Source organism: Anser brachyrhynchus (genome assembly GCF_964034855.1).
Source record: "Anser brachyrhynchus genome assembly, chromosome: 1".
Lineage (NCBI taxonomy): Eukaryota > Metazoa > Chordata > Aves > Anseriformes > Anatidae > Anser > Anser brachyrhynchus.
Genome location: NC_137694.1, coordinates 53,195,160 through 53,220,305, shown reverse-complemented (window position 1 = coordinate 53,220,305; position 25,146 = coordinate 53,195,160). Strand labels below are relative to the sequence as shown.

At 35.1% G+C, this 25,146-nt stretch overlaps 1 protein-coding gene across 2 annotated transcripts in view; it reads left to right on the top strand.

Annotated features, from left to right (window-relative positions):
• Positions 1 to 11,612, top strand: part of METTL25 (methyltransferase like 25) — a gene marked incomplete at its 5' end in the record, with an annotated part of 63,032 nt that extends 51,420 nt beyond the window's left edge. For both annotated transcript variants that reach the window (XM_080575710.1, XM_080575711.1), the window contains 3 exons: positions 8,989 to 9,063; positions 9,680 to 9,751; positions 11,323 to 11,612. In XM_080575710.1, coding sequence (XP_080431836.1) covers positions 8,989 to 9,063; positions 9,680 to 9,751; positions 11,323 to 11,409 — 234 coding nt within the window. In that variant the 3' untranslated portion in view covers positions 11,410 to 11,612. The remainder of the gene's footprint in view (positions 1 to 8,988; positions 9,064 to 9,679; positions 9,752 to 11,322) is intronic.
• Positions 11,613 to 25,146: the final 13,534 nt, after the last annotated feature.

The window sequence follows — 25,146 nt, the reverse complement described above, 5'->3', positions numbered from 1 at the left end:
TACATTTAAAAGTAAGCCTCTTTATTAATTCATTAGGTTACTACTTAGGACAATAAGTGCTACAAATGGCATTGCCACAGCAAAAAGTACTTGTGTAAGTATTCATGTATTTCTAGTCTTAGAAAAGATAGAAAAATGTTCTTAAATTGCCTAGTGTCCTGTAATTATTGGGATAAATCATTGAAATGTTGTTGTTAGAGCTTACCTTACTTTGATTTAAGGTGATTAAAGGTTACAGGCTTACCAGGTTAAGGCTGGGAGACGTGGGGATCTGCAGGCCAGCTAGGACAACTGTTCTGTTAGCGAGAGCCTCAGCGGGTGGAGCTGTTTAGCAAACAGAAGCTGGCCAGGATTAATTTAAGGACAAAACACTATTTAATGCCACATCCAATTGCAGGAAGATACACAGGTGTGGGAACACTCTTGACGCGTCTGCAAAGAAAAGCTATTAGTCACTTTGATTTCATCTCCTGCTATATGCATACTGGAGTTACTGCTATGGGCGAATCGCATACAAGGTAGTTATTTAGTCAAAATATTTCACAAATCACTTAACCCTTTCAGATGTACACATGTGCTGGCGAGGTGCAACAGCAACTTTGAAGGAAGGGTCACTGTAAACCTTCACGCATGAAAGAGTGCCTGTCAGTGAGCTTGTTGTTGCAGATGTACTTGGTTTTGTACATCCAAGCTTCCAGGTGGCCTGTGACTGGTATTCTTCAGTTTTGAACAGTCTGCACATAACCTGAAGTTCCTGCTGCTCTTCCCCCTGGAAAAAAAAAAAAAAAAAAGGTCATTTATTTGGCGAACAGTCTGAGATAAGATCTGCAACAATAAACAGATGGTTAATGCTCAGTTTCCACTATCCCTGCTTGCTTTACCCTGACCAGACTTCCTAAAAACAGCTGCTGCCCATTTGTCTTTTTCTGATCCTGTGCTTCAGGTAGAGCATCCCACAAAGATTTACAGCTGTCAAATCTGAACTGGTGGATCAGGAAAGGGCACTAGACCCATCTGTGAGGTGTTGTACCCATCAGAGTAGCACTTGAATTAATAACACAGTAAAAGAAACTCACGTCCTGTGAAAAACTCATTTATCATCTAAGGAGATTTAAACAACTTTGATATTTGATATGTCTAGCAATGTTAGAATATTTCAAAGCCTTGATTTAGCTGTGTAGCTAAATATAGATACAAGTAGTATCATCCTATATATTCTGTAAAGGTTATGTATTTAGAAGTATATTTAATTAAATGAATGTGTTAGTACTTTATTTGGCTACAGTAACCAAGACTTTGGGGTTTATTTATAATTGATAATGCATACATAATAATACATGATTGTCTTATTTTTTAAGATTTTCTCAAATTATTACATATTCATTTGTAGAATAATCCTTATCCTCTAGTAATTACACTTGCAATTTTTATCATTAAATAAATCAAAAGAGATCTGAAATACACTGGGCTTGCTAGTTCAGCTCTACTGGAATTCCTAAATGACTTCTTTTTTGATACATTGACTTTGTGCTTTTGCAAACTCCATAGTATTCAATTTGAGTAATAAAACGTATAGAGAATACTAAAAATAGATTTTGTGTGAAATTATACTAATTATTTTGTTCAGTAACTGGTTATTTTTTGTCAGACAAAATTTGCTTTCTAAAGTCTTTGATCGGTTTTTATATAGTTAGTGTGAATATTTGACATATGTTTCATACAGCAGTAGTGTTTGTTTTTTTTTTTTATGGCAATACTTTTTAAGAAAACTAGCACAAGAGCATGCATATGTGACTTTTTACTTTAATTTGATGAAGCAAACACCTAACAGTAACACTTGCCTGTACACACACATAAAGCCTGAAAACTAAGTAGCTGAGCTGAGTGATTTCTCAGTGATATACCAAGTAACAAAGAAAGTCAAAGGTCTGAGTTTAATAAGCCTAATAAAGTAGCTGATTCTATTGATTTTTAAAATAAAATAAGGATACGCTGATTTTAAAAATAATTGGTTTTGCAGAAGGAGCACAGATGTACTTTTATTCTAAGTTTCATGTGATTTGTCACTGTTTCAGAACTGCAGTTTTAATATACGTTTCCTTTTTATAATTGCTCAGATGGCAGAGTGAACATGGATTAAGGAGATGTCTTCTCTTATGAGCCAGATATTCATGTTAGCTAAATCTATATTTAATATATCAAGCTCAGTCCTGAATAAATTTTCAGCAGACGTAACTTATGCTCTGCTTGCTTGCATGTATTTACATGATAACAGTGCTCTTTTTAAAATGAATACAAAAACAGTTCCAGTTTGCTGTGTTCAGATTCCTGCATCATGAGATGGAAGCAAAGCCAAGAACTTAAATATGGGACTTTCAAAGACTCCTCCTAAGAGAGTTAGAAGTTCCCATCACATAAGTGCTTTGTGAAAATGCTGTGGCAAATGTAACTTGCAGATAGCTTCACAATGTGTGGCTGGTAGAATGTTTGGAAACGCCTCTGGAGTTTCTTGGGATCCATCCCTAAGATCATACCTTCCCCCTTTTCAGACCAAACCAGGGACTATCTGACAAGCCTTTTCAAGCTTTATGGTCCCTTCCACCATGCAGGTGGAAGTGCTGCTCCGCACCGCACCCATGTTAGCTCTCTGTCCAGCCTGTGTCATGAGCTGGCCTGATGTCAGTCTCTAACTGTGTTCTACTCATGTAATGGCGAGCAGTCTTTGAGGAGGTTCCTTCCCATTTCTACATCTGTGCTACTCAGAAGATACTGTTTGCAATTTATCACATATATTTCCTAATTTGTTCCTGTACCTGCTGTTTCAGATGTTCTAATGATCTTCCAGTTCATTAAACTTGAACATGGTTGTACCAAAATATGTTGAACAGAACGTTTTATGTGTTTTTTTCATCGTTTTAAACCATATAATGAAGAGACATTGTGCTCTGTACATGTCATTGACAAACAACATTGCAATTAAGTGAACAGGTGAGCCCAGGACAAGATGAAAACCCTCCATCCTTAAGGACCTTGTCAGGGTAAGCTTCACTGTTCAGAAAGCAACATATTTGGGAAGTTCCATCTGTCCTAGAAAAATGCTTAATAAGTAAGGTTTCCACAGCCATGTGAGAACATTCTAAAATAATAGACTGAACTCTAGTCCTTACACCTTTAATATATATATTTCTAATTTTGCAAAAGGTTTTTTTTTTGTATGAACTTCTGATTAAGTAATGTTACAAGATTTTGACCAGAGGAGCATGGCATTCTCTAAATTTATCCCACAGGATTAGCTGAGTGATGAATTTCTAAATTTAACTTCAGCACCAGTATGAACTCTTTAACCAAAGGGATTTCGTATACTTCCCAAGTTCAAATGTCTGAGTATGTAATTTATTTCCTGCATGTAATGTTGCTCAGTTTCCAAAACTTGGCATATAGATGCTTTCTAGGAGTCTTAACTACAGAATTACTACTTGCAAATACATGTTTTTTTCATGTGGCACACTAGATGACATGCCAACAGGCTAAACCGATGTTGTTTTCAAGTAGAATGCTTGAAGGAATGCTAAATGCCACTGAAATGTCTTCTGTGAACTTGGTGGTTGTATGTGAATGTTCTCTCTCTCTTTCTTTCCTTCTTTCTTCCTTTCCTTCTTTCTTTCTCTCTCTCTCTTTCTTTCTTTCTTTCTTTCTTTCCTTTCTTTCTTTCTCTTTCTTTCTTTCTTTCTTTCTTTCTTTCTTTCTTTCTTTCTTTCTTTCTTTCTTTCTTTCTTTCTTTCTTTCTTTCTTTCTTTCTTTCTTTTTCTGTCTGCTAACTTGCATTGGAAGAAGCAACTTTCTTCAAAGTTAAATACTGTGAAGGTATACCACATAGTTGCTGTGTAAAGTAGCATGAAAAGAATGTGTCTGGTGCTTTTGCTGTGCTAAAAACACGTAAGAACACCTTCCTCATTTTTTGGCATTTGTCAGTGTCTCTTAGAAACATCATTGTGCTGTGTTCTGCTATGAAGCTAATAAATGCCTATCTTAACCTGATAGATTAGAATATTATAACATGTGGTTGGCAAATAAAACAAAATAAGAGGAGGAATCATATTGTATGGCTTAATTTTACTGTTATTTTTTAAAGTGTTGAAGAACCACATACTTAGAATTGGGGAACTATCGGTAGACATGAACTAACTTGAATATATATAACTGTAATTGGAAGTAAAATGAGAATTTTTGCAGAACTCAGAAAAGGGAGGGACTTTTAAAATGAGATTTCTTATAATCGTGAAGGATCTTGATGTCTACCCCCCACCAAATTTTGTGTTGAGGTCTTTAAATGACAGTGAACACCTTAAACTGTGAAGTTCATTTGTTAGTTTGGGAAATATTGAATGAAGGCTTGGGTAACACTTGTATTACGGTGTATAAAATATACACTGCATGTATACTCTGCATAGTGCTGTTTTCAAGTATAATTGTTTTTGAAACAGGCAAAATACTGTCCCAGTTATGGTAGCATAACATCTTAGTCTGACGACTAATTTTAAGAAGTGTGACTTTTACTTCAATGAGATACAGTTATAAATGATATAGATTGCATTTATTTGAAATGCATTTCAAATTAAATTCTAAATAAACAAAAGTTTCTCAGTAATTACATTATTTGAGAAGCAGAAAGATGTATTTTAACTACCTTAGTCACTGAAAAATTGTAAAAAGTTGTATGGTATGGCCTCTCGAGCATTTTGAACTGATCTAAGACACTGCTCTGCTAAAAGGGTTGCCTTATTAGCTTCTGGTACTCTTGCTAGTGTTCATGACAGTGCTGCTGCAAGGAGAGAGAGGAAACATGGAAATGTGCAACCAGCACAGGGGTAAACAGTCCAGTGGAGGTGGTAAACAGCATTACGTCTGCTTGACTGTGGGCAGGATCTCTAGGATCTGGCTCTCCTCTGTAGAGAGTGTGCATTTTGGACAGTAAGAAGTTTTAAGTGTGGGATTTCTAGTTGTCACCCACCTTGTGTCTGCATGTTTTGTTTTCAGAGCGTGCTCAATTGGCACATTTGTGAGATTCCAGTATACCTTGGGTCTGCTCAGGAGTGCAGCACCTCATTTGCTCTCAAGAATCTGTTGACAGCCTCCTCGTGCTCACTACAGATGAGTCTCAGTATGGTCTCAGTGCCACCTCCAGCATGTGGCATTGTTATAACTAGGACAATGGGAATCTCACTGCCCTCTAGTTCCTCTTGATTGTTTTGGCTATTTAAGCCACCACACCAAACCACAAAGAAACTACTTTAAAAGAAGGGATGCACCACCATCACAGTGCAAAGAGGCACGTTTGTTCACAACCTGGTAAAGATCAGAAACTAAATCAACTAAGGTATACTGGCCCAAAAAGCTCCATATACATTGAGCCTTACTAGAATATCAGTAGCATAAGCTAGATCTTTGAGTGTCTTATTAAGACAATGGCATGATATTGTATTTAGGTTCTTTCATGCATTTTGACTCATGCCGTGAGTTCATAGTATCAGCATCATAATGTAAGTTCTGTGCATGTATTTAGTTTATATATATATATATATATATATACACAAATCTGTGGCAACTTTCTACAGAGAATAGTTATACACACAACTCTGGTGGCTAAATGGGGCTTGCTTTACATATGTAAGTCCAATCTTTTCCTGAAAACACAACAAATAATTTAGTCCTACTTCACCTCAGAGGGATAGCTGAAGATTGTGTTAGGTGGCTAGGAAGTACTGAAGCCAGGTGGCAAACTGTTGCAGTTTCAAACAAAGCCACCATAATCCAAGTTTTGATCTTCTTCCAGTCAATTGACCACATAGCTAGGGACCATTTTCCTTTTAATGCGCTTTTCTATCAATGTATTTTTTTGCAGACGCTTTCTCTCTTTTTCAGCTGGCCTGTTATATTCAGCTGGGTCACAAACCAAAGTTTCAGCTGAGCTACAATTTAGAGTACCACCTAATCTATCCGTGACAGCAGGATGCATTCTATCAAAATGTGTTAAGTGAGGAGGGAGTGCAAAAGCATTTGGGCTCAGTACTTGAATATGGCTACAGCCAGGAGACATTTTTGACCCAGCTTCTTATTTGTGAAACATTTCACAGGTAATTGGAATGTTTCATGTTGAAAATTGGAGAATGTAAAGGATGCAAAAGTAGAAAGATTTAGCGTTTATATTTTTACAAATGCAGATCTTTATATTTTAATCCGAATAGCCTGTAATTTCAAAAATCCATTATACTGAAATGCTTTTAATTCTCAGTTGAAATGAAAAGCTTATAGAGCAGAGGTCAAATAAACTATTTTATCTCATGACTGATATATTTTAGTTGGTTTGGCTCTTTAGATATTTGCACAGCTTTATTGAAAATAAAATATCAACAAGACCAAAAAAGTCAGTGCAATAGTACTGCCAAATCAACTTCTCAACCTTGCTGCTGTAGTTGGGAATAAAGTTCTTTTTAAATTAAAAAAAAAAAAAAAAAAGGAGTCAAAGGCTATAAAAGTTCTTCTAACCCCTCCCTTTGTTTTAAGGGAGAGCTAGAATTTTGCATCATTCCTGAAAAATGTGTCTAAACTTCTTAAATCTTTCCATGATGGAGGCTTACAACCTCCCCCGTCCTGAATTAACCTCACAGAGAGATTTTTTTTTCAAGTTCTTGACTGATTTTCTTTGCTGCAATGCAAGCTCATGAGTTCTTTTCCTACCCACTGTAGACATAGAGAACAACCTTCCTTAACTCTTGGTGGCAGGTTTGTAAAAACTGGTATTATGCCCGCTCTTGATTTTCTCTTCTTTAGACTCATCGGTTCCAGTTCTGTCAATCTGTCTTCACAGGTCCTATTTTCTAGATTTCTGATCTCTTTTCTCTCTTAGGGTTTTTTCAAATAGTTCATTTATTTCTGTGAAATCTGCTGCACCAGAATGGATACAGCATTCCAGCTAGAGCTTTACCACTGCCAAGCAGGGTTTAAGGATTACTTCCTGCGCTTCCAAGCTGTTCCCCCATATGTGTCGCAGTACAGTGATTGCTTTTTTTTTTTTCAGTAGTACAACTGTGACTCTTGCTCAGCTTGTGATCTGCTATATCTCCCAGGTTGTCATTTGGTGTTCCTCATAGGGAACCGCTGATTATTTCTGCCTGAGTGTAGTCTCCCCTGCATTTCCATATAGCACTTCAAACACTTTTCTAAGCAATGATCCAATTTCTGAAAATTATTTTAAATTCTAGTAATCCTGTGCTTTCCTGTTGCACATTTGCAGACTTAGTTAATGTGGTTTCTGTTCTGTCATCTCAGTTCTTAATGAAAACATTTTGCATTTTTAACAGACCTCCACTCACTATGTCTTTTCAGTTGTTCGGAGACTCATTAATAACAACTCTCTGGTTATGGTCATTCAAACAATATTGACGCACTTTATAATACTTTAATCTAAATCTTGTTTCTTATATTGGGTGTTGAAATTGTTATGTGAAATGGTGCAAAACCCTTGCTGAAGTCAAAATATATGACAACATTTGGTTTTCCCTAACATGAATCCTTCCACCCTTCTTACAAGCAGGCTGACTTGTGATTTGTTCTTGACAAATTCATTACTTATCTGTTTAGTGTTTTTAAATTCTTTACACTTTTTCAATGGGTTGAATTTGATCAGACTGCTCTATAATGAAAGGCATGCATCTACTAGCAATCTGATACACCATCTTTGAGAGTTTCTCAGTGACAGTTAGTGATAATTGTGAGGTCATTTCATTCCCTTCTTTCCCTTTTCTTCATAAGATGAAGTTCATAATACATACCTGATATGAAAACTTACAAATTATGGAAATATTCTCCAGTTTAGGCTATTTTATTCCTTTATGACTGGATTAGCCACATGCTCTCAGATGACTTTGCTAATAAATGTGTGCAAAAACGTATTAGACACTTTATATTTCCTGGTCTTTTGTCAGTAGCATTACTTTTCTGCTAAGCTGTGGGCTCTTTCCATAACCACAACAGAGTAGCTGTGCTGCAGACCCATTACTGAAATACATCGGGCCAATACATCAGGCTCTTTCATCCCCACTCTTTCCAGCAGCCTACATCACCAATAATGTTGCAGACCTACTTCCCATTTCTCTGACAGGCTTCTTAAGTGGACAGCTCATCTCTCTTCTTTAGCATCCAGGACTGTGGACATCAGAAGGGTAGAGACATCATGGCCTACAAAGCCTGGGAAATGTTGTGGTCCAAGGGAAAATGCTTTGTGAAGAGCAGTTATGGTCATAGGTGTAGCTACCTGCTGTGGTGCAGAGGCCACTAAGGGCTGAAAGGGGAAGGGGTATTTGGTTTAGTCAAGTTCTTGAGCTGCCTTGGATCAAAATTAGCCCAAAGTCACAAAATTTGCAGTTACAGTGGCAGTGCTGGCAGTGTTGAATCAAGCAATTGGGAAACATGCAGTGGTTCAAAGTAAACGGAGAAACTTTTATTTCAAAGGTGGGTAACTTGTGACACAACGAAACAGTTATTTCCAGAATCTGACAGTAGGTTCTGTAATGTGAAATACCATCCAGGAGTCCTGACTTAAGCTTGATACTCTGACACCAGACTCTCCACTCTTCGTCCATTTAAATAAATCTCTTGGGCTGGGGGGTGCAAGGTATAAGATATATGGGAAAGGAAATGAGAATATTATCTCCATTTTGCTGTGCAATGTTCATTAAAGAACGACTAGAGCTTTCTGAATAATGAATATATCTCAGTATTTCATGTCAGTGCAAAATGCTGTCTGAAGAACAGTAATCGCAAATGAGAACTGAGAAATTGCTGTTGGAAAACTATTATAGACCTCAGTAAATTGCTAATTTCAAAAACAAAACAGATTTCATTTGTAGGATGACTTTTGATTAGGAAAAAATGTTTCATATTTCAAAACGGGAATAACTCTGATACTTTTTTTTTTATCCTCTGCAGCTTCCAGACAGCTGTATAATGGATTACTATGAAAAATACAAGCACAGAATGAATGAGCTTGAAGCATTTAATATGGTAAAAGTTATAGGATTAATACCATTACCTTGTATTATATATATGCTAGTCTAGAACAAAGCCCTGTTAAGTTTTATGTGGAGGTGGACTGTCTTACACTGTGGTATGCAATCTCAAAAACAAAGCAGCTCCCCCTTCCAAACTTTGGAGCATATCCTATTCAAAACTATATTAGGTGTCAGTAAAATAATAAAGTGAACACATGGAAGATTCTTTTTCAAGAGGGACTATTACCCTGGAAAATGAAATGTCAGTCTCCTTTTAAACCTAGACTGGCCTCCATGTAGTTATTTCATAAAAATTCTTTTTATTAAAATCCATTATTTCCCTCTTTAAAATTGTTCTGCTTCATATAATATCATTTTCTTGTTGGACAGTGCCTGAAAACCAACTAAGTAACGTAGTTTCCTAGCTTTATGGCATTCCATGTATTTTTGATCTTTAATATAATCTGTTTAGAAGATGTCCACCCCACAGGGAAAATTGGCAAGGTGACATTTGTACAACCACTAGAAAATGATTGACCTTCCTGGAACTGTTTTGTGGAAGTGTAGCCATTGGGAAGTGTATTGGCTCACTTTCCCCAAATCATAACAGCATCTAATCTTTCTTTCAGTTAAAGGTTGTGCTGGCTCCCTGCATAGAAGTTTTGATACTTCTGGATCGTCTTTGCTACCTCAAGGAGCAGGTATTTTTGCATTATGTTTTATGGTACCTAAAGGCTACATCAGTGAAATGAGACTATTTCAGACAATTTATTACTGTGCAGACCAAAAGTCTCTGTTGCAGAATTATTCTTCTCATATTTGCAAAAGTATAAGCATTCATTCCATTTAGTATAAACATATGCCCAGCAGATGTTTTTATTTTCACCAAAGCAGCAACAGTAAAGCTTATGTTCTTTTAATTGTATGGTAATTACAAGTCAATAAACAATTAAAAAAAATTAAATATGCAACAAATCTTATTTAATATGACATAGAGATATCTAATAATTAAAGAAATTTTTGGAAATGCTAAACAAACATTATACTGTACATTCTAGAGTTTACAAAGAATAAGTTTTAGAACATATAATTAAAGAAATTTTGGGTTAAGTCCCATTAGGTTCTTGTTATCATTTCTTAATTAAGGTCTATGATAAGAGAGGGTACACTTTTTCCAACTGTATGGGTCAACTGAGGTACATTTGACTAGCATACAGCCTGGATATATTTTACAAATATAGATGTGGGATTTAATAAGCAAATGCTACTATATTTACTCTGTAATGATTTATGTTACAGTGTTTCTACTAACACTAATTTTGAGCTTGACCTGGTTAACTTAGAAGCATCAATCACACCTTTTCTACACCAGTAAACACTTTTTGTATAAGTAACAATTTGATCAGAAGACATGGTAGCATTTTCCAGCTTCTGCTCAGCCACAGTCAAAATAAAATTTTAAAATAAAGTTTAAATTCATTCATGTGAATAACTGTTCTTCCACTATAAACCTTTCATTTTAATAGCTCCATTTTATCATAAGTAAAAATTCACTTTCCTCTTTGCCACAGTATACTTGGAACAATTGAGTTGTAGCAAATGTATGCTTTTGTTCTAACTGGTATTTTTACTGAGAGGCAATTTGAGATATTTAAATAATGATGTATTTTCCCAAATGCCAACCAGTTATAAATCACATAGAGATCTGTATGATTTCCAGGATGGAAGATCAGACTTGGTGCATTTAGTGCTAATTCACCTTTTTTAAATGTAATATACCCATTGATTTAATCTTGTACTGGTTGATTCACAAAATATGTCTAGGAAGAAAAAATAGAAATGATAAAAGCCATATGCAACATGAAGACCAGATCCAGCTGGCCCTACTCATTTGAAAAGTCAGTTAATTAGCTTCAGTAGTAGAATGTGCTGCATAAAACAAGTAGAACTTGATCCTTAATATCTTTTCTCTTGTTCAACCAGAAGAAGAAAAAAAAGCAGAAACCCCTTATTGATTAAGGGGTTGGTAAGCTGTCATCTGATAGTGATGGAAATAATTAACTGACTTTAACATACATCCTTTTTTTGTTTGTTTCCTTTTTTCACAACAAATTTTCAATAGTTTTGTTGTTAGATAAGTGTTTTTCCTGCTTTGCATTAAGAATAATCTTTTTTTTGGTGACTTTGCATTTCAAAATGTGGACCTATTACCGTGTCTTAGCTTTTAAGTCAAACACATTTTAATGTACTTCAATCATATATCGTTTTACAGGACAACATTGCCTGGTCAGGACTTGTGAAGTTATTTGATCCTGTGAAATCCCCCAGATGCTATGCAGTTATTGCTCTGAAGAAATAGTCATGTTTTTAAGTGGAAGCAAATTGCAGATAGGTTGAAAGCTCTGAACTGATACTGCTATTTTCTCAATGCTATTTTTAATTGATTCCTCAAGTATACTGAAGTGTTTGCCAACTATTTACTTTTCAGCTGCAAAAATAAAAAATGCAATGCCTCTGTGAATCATGAGAAATAAATAGTGAGCCATACCTCTTTTATAAATACCACTGTTTCCTCACGTCAGTTATTAAATAATGTTGAACATTTGGCTTTATTATAAAAGTTATGAGCTATATTATGTGATGAGTATTTTAAAATAATGTCAATATTTCTTCTATTTAAAGCATTATCTATCGATAGCTGTCCTCTTGGTATTTTAAATCGCAAGTTCATTCTTTCATAAAACTTATCATTTTTTCCAGTGGCTGGCATCAGTAGTCTCAGACTAGCCTTGCTTTTTTCTTTTCTGGATTTCTTAGTTTAAACAGAAAATTAACCTGTACTGTAGACAAGAGGTGTGTAGACTTTCTACTTCTCTGTTCTTCATATCATCAGAAGCAGCTTGTTATAGAGCAACCTTGAAGAGACTAGAACCTTCTGAGACTAGATAAAAAATACCTGCAGAGTGGTTTTATATTAACCCCTTCTTTCTTCAGGCATGTTCCTAGCCTGACAGGCAAGAAACCATGTGTGCTCTAGTCCAGTGGATGCCAGCGTTTAAGAATCAGTTCCTATGCTGGGGTTCACTCTCTAATCCTTGGGCTTTATTAGAAAGCTATTATCTGGGCCAAATGTGTTGGGTATAAATATAAATCTTTGGTGCCCAAGTGAGTGGAAACTTGCTAGGCAGTTTCTGCCTGGTTGTACTGACTTCATGAGTGGGAAACTTACTTGTTGATGCATTTATCTCAATGGGTTGCCTCAATAAACTTGCAGATGTTCAATCAATTAAAAAAGAGAAAAGTTTCTATTGTAAGTTCTAGTGCTTTTATTAGAATTTTCCACTGAATATAAAACATAATTAACTACCAGTGCACAGAAAAAAAAGGACAACAAATAGATAATAAAATACAGATTAAAGAAGAAAAGGAAGAATGCAACTGGTGGGCAGAAGATGAGAATAACAGAAAATATTGTATATAAATTTTATAGTGAAAGTAATAGACATAGAATCAAACTGAGATTCAGATCTGAGTAGGAATAAATCTTTTTCAGACTGCAAAATATAATGAGAGCTTGTGAACATAGCCATTCAAGAAAAGAGAAGTAAGATATTTTTCTAACAAGCCACATCTCTCCTGATGTATTCACTTGGAAGAAATATTTTTTTAGTAGTGTAAGTTCACTGCTGTCTATTTTAGGACTCTCAGTCCTTGTTAGCTCCATGGATCCAGTATGAGCTTCTCACATTTATTTAGTCCCAGTAGGTTCAATCCTTAGAGCTGTTGAACACCTGCAATACCCAAGGAAATTAACAGAAGTTGCAGGTGCTCACAGCATCTCTGGAGTACAGCTAAGAAAAGAAAATGGGGCCTTCCATATATGAGATTTTTTTGTTATATAGGGAGTGCTGAGGAAACTAACAAGCTGGTAGATTCTTTACCCAGGAGAGGCATCAAAATAAAAATCTTTTCTTAATCTGTAAGCATCTGGAAGGAAAAAAATGAATAGTATACAGTATAAGAAAGCAATCTAAAGTAAATAATGATTAAAAAAAAAAAAGATGAACAAAAGTGTGAGAAAGTAGGTTTCATCCTGTTATGTTTTGCTAAAGCATGATGACTAATTAGTGAAGTGTTAATAATTAGTGAAGTGCTAGTCTTGTCATCCCAACCTTGTGTGCTATTGGAAAAAAATACTTGGGGCTTAAATTGCCTTTTTGTGTTACGAATTGATTCTTCTGCTTTTTTCAGGCCAAATAGCAAAAGCTGGACATATATGATAGCCAAACAATGGTAGCACAGTTATTCACTGCAAGCAAGTGCTTAAATGTACCCTGTTGTAGCAAAAACTAGTCATTTCAGCAAACTCTGCCTGGTTTAATTTGAACACAGACCAAATTACATAGGATATACTGACTATTGCTAATTTTGTGTGATATTTTGATATATATAATGCTATCTAAATCCAGAGTTAAATTCTTATTACTATTTTAAGAGGACATTTGGAACAGTTTAGAATAGCAAGCACATCTCTAGGATTAGCCCAAATGCTTTTCCATGGATTCAAAAAGGTCTGAAAAAATTTGCATGTCCCCCCAGCAACTTCTCAGGCTTTTTCATTACTTTTCACACACTTTGCAGTCTATGCAGGCAAAGACAGAGGCAATGTGCTTCTTAGAATAATAACTATCGAGACATTTATATGAAGAGTTTGCATGCAGCCAAATCAGTTGCTGTCTGCTCTCAAAGCTGTTTCAAGGCTTGAGATGCCTGAATACCTATGAGGTACTGTTTACATAATGGAAAAATCCCCAGCAGTAATAAAATTGAATAAAACAATTTTTCTTTGTGGTTATTGCCAGAAGTTCTTCCATAATGTAAACAATATCTTAAATATGATGAAGTCTTTTGATAGAAAAGAATCTGCATTTTCTTTCACTGTGACAGTGAGCTATGAATCTTGATATACTCCCTAAAGAATTGTGGATATATGTGCTTTCCCTCAGGTGCTTGCCTGATTCTGTTTGCAGCCTATCTATGCATTCTGTAGCAGAATTGGAGTGATTTATTTATTTTTCTTAGGGCTGAAAGCTATTTTTGGATGGAAGAACAAGAGGATATGCAGGCTATGTGTGGAACCTTAATATCCAAGAATATGTAGTAGCTCTAAGATCTCCAACTCTGCTTGTTGTTTTTTTTTTTTTTTAACTCTGCAGTCCTGATTCATGCATTAGAACATCATGCCATAAAACAGTTTGCACTGATCTAGTTTCTGCGATTTTAGCTTCAAGTCTTTTTTTTAATTAAATATTTTTTCTTTATTACAAATTTTCTTCATTGGCATTATTCATTAATTTACTGCTAAAACAACAGCTATTCATTTAATGTAAAAACTCTTTTTGCTATGTCATGATGGAGTTAAAATCTTGAGACTCAAAATCTATATGTCAATCTGCACAGAGTAAGCTTGCGAAATTTATCTGTCTTGGTGGCAGCTCTATGTCCTTCTGATGATTGGAGTATTCTTTCCTGTCAGTACTTACTGGTTCAGATGTATTTTTTTCCTAAAAGCTTTCCATAACTGTGTCATTATATCGCCAGAGATCACTGATACTAGGACAGTTTTAAAAAACATAGAGCTGCCATTTTAAATCCCTTTTTCTCATGTGCTTTTTATATGGACTGATACATGTCCTTCTTGTTACTTATTACTAGTGCTCTGAAAGGAGTGTAATCGATGCTAGATGATGAACTATGGAGAATTTTCAGTTTCTGTAATCAAGTGAAAACAGAAGTGTAGTTAGTTGTCCAGACATTTAGATCGGCCACCTAACCCTTAGAACTTTGACTTTAATTTCCTTAGTTTTTGATATCTGTTCAAATTCTGCAGTTTTCCAAATTTCCATGCTTCCTTCCAAGTGGGAGCATGGCCTGATTCTTTGGGATCCAGCTGCTGATCCTTCACCATGTTCATCTGAAATAACTAACTCAGTTTGGTGGCTGTAAATTATTTATTTCCAAACTGATGAATAAGCCTAAGTTAAGTTCTTTGAATTTGCTTATCCATGTTTGTTACCTTTGTCAATGTTATCTTTCAGAGTACTTTAATAAAAGGTGTAAAATCCTTCTGAGATTCAGGATACCTCAAGGAAGCTGTACTACTGTTATAATTCTTGTTGCTTTCTCCCTTAAAGCCTTGAAATTAATTCCTGGAGATCAGACAGATTAATAACCAACAGACACCCTGAGAGGTATAGGGTATTAAAAGTACTATGCACAATATCTTACTTCTCTACATGAGTCATTTTAGATTGGAGAGCTCTGAGGCATTTTCTACACAGAAATTCCAGTGTAGAGCATCATTAAACTCAAACCTCCAAGGAAACCATCCAACATAATGAAGATTTGCCTCAAACTGTTAAAACATGCTGTTTTACACCAATCTTCCCAGCATTCACCTACATCTTCCTTAAGGCTGTCTGCAATGTCTGTATCAAACTGGAGAGGAATAAATAGACACTCATCTCAACATCCCAGTGATGCTGCTCATGAAATCTGCAAGAGAATGGCGCTCTGCTCTTGGTTTTGTTTGTGTTAAAAGGCAACATAACTCATAAGGTATGTCCAACATCAAAATATTTCCAGATATCCAGATATCATTACTGAAATCAATTTAACGGACTTCTTCAGTCAGTTACTACTACTTCAGTAGTTACTACTACTTCAGTCAATATCGACTACTGTTAATATGTATACAATACTATGTCTTGTGATTTATGTTCAGGTGGACCTTTTTCAAAATATAGTTTTGTCACTCGTCAAAACAGTAAATGACTTCAAGTAACTGTGTATTCTAAGGAAATCAAAAAAATGTTTTCTGGATTACCAATGAAATTTAGTAGAAATTGAAATTGTGCTGCATTTGTTCTTGGGTCAGAAAGAACAGTGTATGTATAGATAACATCATTAGGCACGCTGTTGGCCAGAATCTGTAAAACTCACAAATAAAAGACACATAGGCAATATTATGTGGACAAAGTACCTCAGAGACTTGCAGTTACTATAAAGTATATAACCATTCTTTATAAACTATAGGAAGAAATGTAATTATCTAATTCAATGAAAATACAAGAAACCATGAGTTTTCAGTAATTAAACAGGGGGTTGAGATTTTAAACCTGCCTAACAATCTCGGTACCTCAAAAGCAAAAAATCCTTTTAGGGCAACAAATGATGCACTGTTCACCCTAGGAAATAAAGCTATGATAAACATAATATTTATTTTATATGGTTTTATATGGTTTTGGTTTATGCTTCCTTTCTGATTTTTTTAAAGTTTATAATTAAATTATCTCTTTCAGCCTTTGCAATTATATTCACTGTGTATAGTAAGCAAGGACTTTCTGTTTCCTCATGTATACAGCCCATGCTAATGAGATACAATTGTTTAATATCTTTGTTTAAAATTAATGAAGACTTTACAAAAGCAAAATATCACTTCTTAATTTTATTACAGCTTATCTGTAGATTTAAAAACTGCATACAAAAACTGTGCTAACTTTTAGCTTTTCATTACAAAATTCTCAGTTTTATGTGAGACTCCTTCTCTTTCCACCTGGAGCAATATAAATTTTTTCGTGTAGATAAAGATGTTGTTAGGGCAGCTTGTATTGTATTTCACATAGAATTTATCAAGAAAATCAAGATGCAGTAAATCTACTCGGCCAACAAATCAGATTGTTAGACTGAAGCTCAGATTGCCTTAACACACAAGCTGTCAACTTTTTCACGAATCACTGATGAAAGGAGCAAAGTTGTCTGCTTAGTGAATAACTCAGTAGTGTCTGGCACCAAATTTAAAAATTTCAAATCAGAAGAAGCATTGATCACCTCTCCTGATTAAATAAACCTTCAGAAACGATAATTAAAATGTACAGTTATAAATCTACATTGTTTATTACACTTCCTATTATTAAAGTCATGAATAAAGACTGGCAGCAGAAGCAGCCATGCTGTTTCGCACCTATAAATCCTAAATTCACTTGTTAGTCTTAGAAGGGCTGAAGTCATCAAGAGGACATACAGATGTTATAAAGTGTAGAATGAGCTATACATTACTTTGATAAATGTGCCAGTTGCTAACCTTTTTATATGCAAAGGCATGGGTATCAATTCAAAGAATACAACTCTCAAAATACACAATGGACAGCATATAAACCAAGTTTTATCATTTTAAGCTCTTGAATGGTTATTTATTGGCAGACTCGTTAATAACTAACAAAGGTTATAAGGGTGATTTCACCAAAACTGTCACTATGTTGTTTATGATTAAAAATTTTAAGTAAAAGCAACTTAAAAAGGTAAACTCTTACTTTCCTAGATATTTTAGGTTTAATTTGAGAATATGAAGAGTGGTACAGAGTCATGTAGATTGTCTCTAGATGGATTCTTGATTTAAGTAAAAAACTTCTGACCAACAAGCACTTTAAAGAATTGCTCTTTTGCTATTTACAAGTCACACCTCTTTTAAAGTCACATTTCTGTAGTAATGTTGAGCTTGTTTGTTAATACACGGAATTCATTTGAATTTCTTTAGAAAAAGAAGACATGTAAAGAAAGAACTTTGAGACACAGCATTTTGTCCTTGTGCTTACCCTTAAGCACAGCACCGAAGAAGTGACAGAAAATGTAAAAACTGTATCTAAGAGGTGATTTTGGATAACCATTCAATTTGTACTGGTTAATCACACGAATCAAGCTTAATGTCATCTATCTAAACACCAGTTATTGAAATCATTAGTTATGTGGAAAGAGAAAAGATCATCTAAATCAAACATTTAAATAGCACTGAAATTTAAATTATTGCTTTTGTCAAGATGCCCATACCCTTTTAAAAACTGTAATTTTTCTGTATAGAAAAGAACAGCAATTACAAACATTCAGCATTATGTACAAAATGTCCATAGATGAAAACATTAACGGATATTAATACTGAAACATCCTTTATAGATACTTACATAGTGAAGTCCTGGGTCATCATCATTTGAGCCAATGGCAATATTTTGTTGATTTCCATGGGAGCAGGCTTGGATACCAAAGCATTTACTCAGGACAAACAGTGTCGATGATCAAATATCTTTTGTACAGAACAAATTCAAAATTTACATTTGTGAAGGCAAGGAAACTGTGTACACTTCCTTTATCTATATGTATTGAAGTTGAGCAGCATAGAAATTATTGTGAACTCTGGTCCAAGGCTGAAATCTTCCTGACATATAGCAAGAGAAAGTTCAAATAGCTTTTTGTGTATTTTTTTATTTCAAATAATATCTTTTTAATGCTTTAAAACTCTCAGGATTTTCTTTTCTCCACTCACTGGTCCTTTAACAATGAGAGCACTGATTACAGTAATACAGAGTTAAATGGCACTCTTTGTTCCTAAGAACAACGCAAGTGAAAGGCAAGTGTCAGAGTCTGTACTTTCACTGAAACCAATGGTAGATTTCCCATGAACTCTATTATGACTTTTTATGACTAAAGGAAAGTAAGATTTAGCCCTAATTCTTCAAAAGATAACATTTGCTACAGTAATTTAAGAGTTAGCTTGATAACAAGATTTCACTCTAATTTCCTTCCCTTCCTCTGTGCAGAAATTTTATAGGACATGATAAAACAAAGAATCGAATTTGTATCAATGGTATATTTCCCTAATTAGACACCTCAGCACTTTGCAGGCAGTGCATTCCTTATTCATGAGCTATGTTCTAAAGTCATGTTAATTAATAACCCTTTGTGCACAGCCCATGAATTCAATACAGAACACATTAGTATATGCTGAGAGACATACATTTTGATTGATTTTTACAATTCCATTTGAGATATATTGCTCAGAATGGATTTTAGTGGAAAATATTTTTAGAATGTGATTTTATTGAAAATATTTTCCATCAGGTCTCAAAAGTTTTATAACTGGAGGTAGGATCTCAGTGAAGAATGAAAATAATATGTCAGGTTATCAGTGGGAATAATTTTTTAAATTTTTCCTGGTTATTGTGATTTAGCATTTAGCTTTAAGACAACATAAATTAATTATTGGTAAAATGTGTTACAATTATTCATTCATTTTTAGTGTGTTATTGAAATATTGTAGCTTCATATGTTGCTAATTTATTTTTCGTTGGCAAACTATACCTAAGTTTCCAGAAGGGCAAATCTAGGAACATGCATGCTTTTACACATTATTGTTCTATAATTTTATCGAATGAAATTGGATGTGTTACAGTAAATAATGTAGTGTTTCTCCCTTAAAACAGCTGCCAAAACAAGTCTGGGCACATAGAAAATGAGATTACAGTTCACAGTTAGCACGTTTCGTTACCGGTTTGTCTTTGGAAGTTAATGTCAGTTTTATTCATTGCTTCCTGGTCAGTTAAGGTTTGAAACTGTAACGGCTCTGGGGGACTGGAGCACCTGCCGTACCAGGACAGACTGAGAGAGCTGGGCCTGGTTAGCCTGGAAGAGAGAAGACTGAGGGGAGGCCTCACCAATGTGTATAAATATCTGAGGGGAGGGTGTCGAGAGGATGGAGCCAGGCTCTTTTCAGTTGTGCCCAGCAACAGGATGAGGCAACGGGCACAAACTGAAGCACCGGAGGTTCCAGCTGAATCTGAGAGGGCACTTCTTTACTGTGAGCGTGACAGAGCTCTGGCACAGGTTTCCCAGAGAGGTTGTGGAGTCTCCTTCTCTGGAGATATTCAAAACCCGCCTGGATGCCATCCTGTGCAATGTGCTCTAGGTGATCCTGCTCGGCAGGGGGGTTGGACTTGAAGGGACCTTCAGAGGTCTCTTCCAACCTCGGCCGTTCTGTGATTCTGTGAAACAAACTTTAGGTTCTGATTCTCTAGCTCAAGAAAAGAATGACGGATCTGCTTTACACCATGTAAAACTGCAGTATTACCTTGGATCCCAGAGAGCCAGTTAGTATGGTGATAACCCAGATTAATTCTATGCTGCCTAATTAATTCACTGCCACCAAATGCTAGGTAATTCCAGTTGAGAAAGTCAGTCTGATTTGTGCCTGACATGTCTAATCATCCCAGTGAGTAGCCTTATTAATGTAGAGGAGCAGTCAGTCATGTTCTCATTTACCACTTTGAACTTCCCCAAGCTATTCCTGTTCTCTCAACAATTTAACTCATGTTGAGGGTAATTTCTTTCTGTGTATCTCAGCTACAGGAAAATTTTGGCATGTGGTTCTTAAGGTCCTGAAAGTTTAGCACCTTACATACTCCCCTGCTAATATATTTTTTTCTGTACTTTCTGTACGTTCACTCAGGTGATTGTGTCCAGCTGGTGACAAAATAGTTAAACACCATAGACAGAAGCACAAATAAACTGTAATCGGAACATGTGGTGATCTAAAGGGTCCCAATCTTACCCAAATACCTTCAACTATAGCATTTTCAAGGTCTGAGTATCAGATCTCTTTTCCATCAATAAAACAAAAAGTGATATGTCAGAAAATGTAATTATGTTCTTGGAGTAAAAGGGTGGGATTCAAACTGAATATGCATGCTTTGGTGTATCCATTGGGAAATATGGGTCTAAGAGCCCTTACCTCAGTTTTCATTTTGGATTTCATCATTTCTTCATTAGAATTAGTTCTTCTCTTGTTTTCTTCATATTTCTTCTAACTACTCTTGTCATGGGGGTATGGGGGAGGATATGAGCACTACTGTGTATCAGCAGTGACAGCTAGAGCTCAGTATGCAAAGTATAGTGACATTCTGTGAGGGAAGGTGATCTGGAAAGTCACAGTATTATGGTTAAATTGTGTATTACCAAAACTAAAGTGTGTGCATGGACCTCTTCTAAGGGGTAAATTAAAATACTGTCTAAAATCTGATAAGTTTTCACTGCAAAGAATGGAAGATTTTTCATTTTCTCGAACTGCCTTTTGATTTCCCAAGAAAATTGTTACAGGACTTGCTTTCTGTTCTAGCAGAGGTGACTCTGTGCTTTGGAATACAGTGGGGAATACTATTCCATACTACTATGGGTGTTTTTTTATTGAACTAGTGTGCTTCCATCGAGCACCAAATTCACAGACTTGCCATTGAACATTGCAGTGCATATTGTCATTCCCAGGTTGCCTAGAGGACATTATTAAAAAGAACCACAAAATAAATAAATAATCCCAAATTGTGCTCAGAAAATTTATGTTATGTGTGATAAATCAGAAACATCCCCCCTTGCTGGCAGAAAAGCACCTTTGATGTACACTATCTGCATTATCACTACATTTGCATTCTGACAGTCCTCTTCAAATTTAAATGTTCTTTAAAGTGCTTTTCAAAAACTGACCTTCAGTTTCTAAACATCTCCTCAGGGAAGCTACCCTATTGTTTTAGAAATGTCATTTTTATCTTTAACTCCCAAAGACTTACTTTTCACCTTTTCTTTTCTTTTCTTTTCTTTTTTTTTCCCCTTCAGTTGTGTGATAGTGTAGTGCTGGAGAGAAGTACCCCCTTCCAGTTGACCTAAAAGTATGCAACATATATTTTCAAGTAATCTAAATAAGCTTTTATATAGAAAATAAATTTGAAATCTGTTTTGTAGGTGTTCAGAACAGCTGTGGCTGCTGCAAATAGTTTTAGATTTCTAAAGTTCCAATGACATAATACATACAGTCACTTACTTCAGTTTGTATGGCCTTCAAAAACAAAACAGGTCCAGTGGTCCACTGTCCCAAAAACTGAGGAAAATTATTCTAGACAGGCAGTGTTAGGTAAGACAACTTATCAATGAAAATCTGAAATCCCTAAGATTTGTTATGAAAGTTACCTACAGTTCTATTAATAAAGTTTGGTTTTGGTTTTGGTTTTGGTTTTGGTTTTGGTTTTTTTCCATCTAATCAATATATCTTCTGTTGAAAGTGGAAGTCCTCTTTTTTTTTTTTTTTTTTTTAAAGTGTTTGCATTCAGTTCCTGAAAAATTATGTATTTGGCTATGGTCTTAAAAGGCCAGGTTTCATACCTCTGAAATCTGTTGCTAAGAAGATGCCCTGAAATGAACACAGATAATAAATTACTTCCCATAGCAAAACAAGCATACTTCAGTAAACACTATCAGAAGTATACTACAGTTTGCTGGACAGTATATTCAGTTTTCTGGACTGAATGTCATCTTTCTTTGCAAAAAGAATATTTTTCATTGAGTGTATATGTGCTACATAAAAGAACAGGAAAACATTGTGACAGATTAATTAGCTAATTTAACTCTTTATTTGGTTTATGTGAATTCCACTTCTAGGTGGAAAATACATGTTCTACTTAAGCCTAATATAAACCTTATTTCAAGAGCTAAAAATCAGGCTGCAAGATGCCTAACCTGATTTTGGCTCATTGCTCACTGCTGAATTCCCCCTGTTGTGAATTGTACTAGCAGATCATATTTATCTCTCATATTTATTGACTTGAAATATACATTAATTTCTTCAGGGAATAATTGTTGGCCTGCAGATGGTTCACAAATGGTATGGAATGAGTATTTACATTTTCCACTGCTTTGTTTTCTCAGTGGATAATTTCTGCAGCAAAGAGAGATCTGTTTCTGCAGACATCGGCTCATCTGCTTAGTTTCACTACTCTAGTCCTGTTTAGGTCATAAGGCATTACACTGTAGTAAAAATAAGTGGGGAATATCTTAGAAGATCATGAGCTACAACAACAAGAATGGTAAATTGAAGGTGGATTTATGACAGAATATAAATTATGAACTATATTTCTGGTGACTATTAGAGCATCTGATCAAAATTAGTTTGTTATAACTGTGCATTTAATGAAGATCATTTACTAAAATATTTATGGAACATGGACATAAAATAGGCACAAACAAAGCCAAGGAAATATGGTTTAAAAATCAAATCAACAGTAAACATTTCTGAAGTATATTTATGCCAGACTTCTCTGCAAGATAAATTTGGTATGTGTAATATACACAATTAATATTTATATTCATATCATGATCAAATTAGTATAACATAAAACAATAAGAGAGAGACTAGGAAAGAAATTCAAACATTTGATGCCAGAGAGAACATTGCATGACATGCAGACTGAACGTTCAAAGAAAGCACATGAAAAATAGCCAGATACATAGTGAATTGGACATACCACGGGATGTTTTGGAAACACAGCAACAGCAACAATGGAAACTTTTCATACTTTGTTTAGCTACAACAGAAAACAAAAGCAAGACCAATTTAATTAATTAATGAAAAAAAGATGGTGACCATTTGGAACATCACAAATGTACACCAAAATAATTGAAAAGAATGGAAAGGAGAATTGTTTCCAGCTAGTGTATCTATTTTTACACATTGTATGTGCAACACACACAAAGTTTTATAAATAATTATCTCTAATGGGAAAATTCTAAGCCAGCTCAGTGGGCGTTAAAGATGTGAGGCAACATGTCTGACTTGTCTGCTTGAACATAACTTCGATTTACAAAAATTATTATGCTTGTACTGTCACAGTGTATAAATACATACCTTGCAGCACAATGCTTTGAACAGCATAGAATAGTGGTTTTCTATCATTGATTTTTCTTTGCCCAGATATATATTTCACAGTTTTCACAAATGTTCAGGATTTGGTGAAAGTTGCAGTTTAGGTAGAGTCATAGGAATGCTTCCATTGAATTTTCTGTTTTCAAATATATCAATTTTTCAATTCTGGAAAAGAAAGTCACCTTGTCTTTTTGTTTTGTTTTGTTTTAGTAAATATTCGCACTGCTCTCTGTTGAATGTGAGATGAGGTAATACTGACATGCAAGCAATATCTTCTCAATTACAATCCATTATTTCAATCATTAATATAAATCTAAAAGTCATTATATAGTAACCCCAGGAGCCTTTTTCTTTCCATTTCCCACCCCCTTATGCAAGCCTCTTTTAATACTGGAATGATCAGTCAAGGAGCTGTGTTGAAAATCCATGTTTGGATTTCTTAGAATGTATTTTCTCCCTACTGTTGTTCCTAAACACTTTTGTGAAAAACCTAAGGCTAGCTAGCCTTGTTGTACTAGCTTGTTGTATTTATTGGGCATGACAGGGTGCTCTCACATTGCCCTTCTGCACTAACAGTGTGAAACACCTGAAGAGGGGCTCATACTCAATGACTACTTCATCCCATCCTCTTTCTGACTATCAAGCATTCAGAAATTAGTATTTTTTAAATGGTGAGACCAAAAAAGTGTTATTCAGTTATTTGTTCATTTCAATGTATCTTCTGCTTTCTGAACTTCGTGGTTTCCTCAGTTCAGGTTCTTCCTGCAGTTAGGTAACTGTACTGAAAGGAGATCTGAAAAACATCTGAAAAATGTTTGTTTCATGTAGTTTTGTGTACATGCTTTTCTTCGTGAACTTGTTAAAGTTTTCTTGGAATACTTTTATGTTTTCCTTTGTTAGTATGAAAATAGATACCAACCAAATAATTGACATTTATAAAACAATGCAATACTGGTTCTGTGTTCCTACCTGTCCAGGATTTCCTGTACAGCTTATGCAAAAGGAACATGTAAATTGATAAGGACATAGCTTTTCTCTGTGTGACCTATAAAACCCCCTCCACTCAGTGGAAAATATAAAGAATTTGCCCAACCTTAGCTCAACTTATAAGACATTTAGCCTATATTTTATATTATAAACAAGCATCAACAACCTAGTTCTCATACGATTTTCTCAGGAAGTTAGATTAATAATTTTTTTTTATTAATACAAATGTTCCTTTTATTGTAGTAATAAGTAGAAAAAAAGTAGAAAATCAACCCTTTGGCACAATATTTCTTTCACCATATAAAACAAATGTTCAATGTCAGAGTATCAAGCCTTCAAGGCATCAACTTTCAAAGTCATCATCCCACATTAACTAAGGAATGTTACAGTTATCCTAAAAGAAAAGCAAAATCCTTACATCTGCCAACAAAAGAAGCTTAGATTCTGTCTGCTAGGTTTCCCTTCCTTCAGACTTCACATTTGTGCCTGTGTATGCCTGACCATGTGTGGTATTATTATATACTTTTAAAGTCCTAC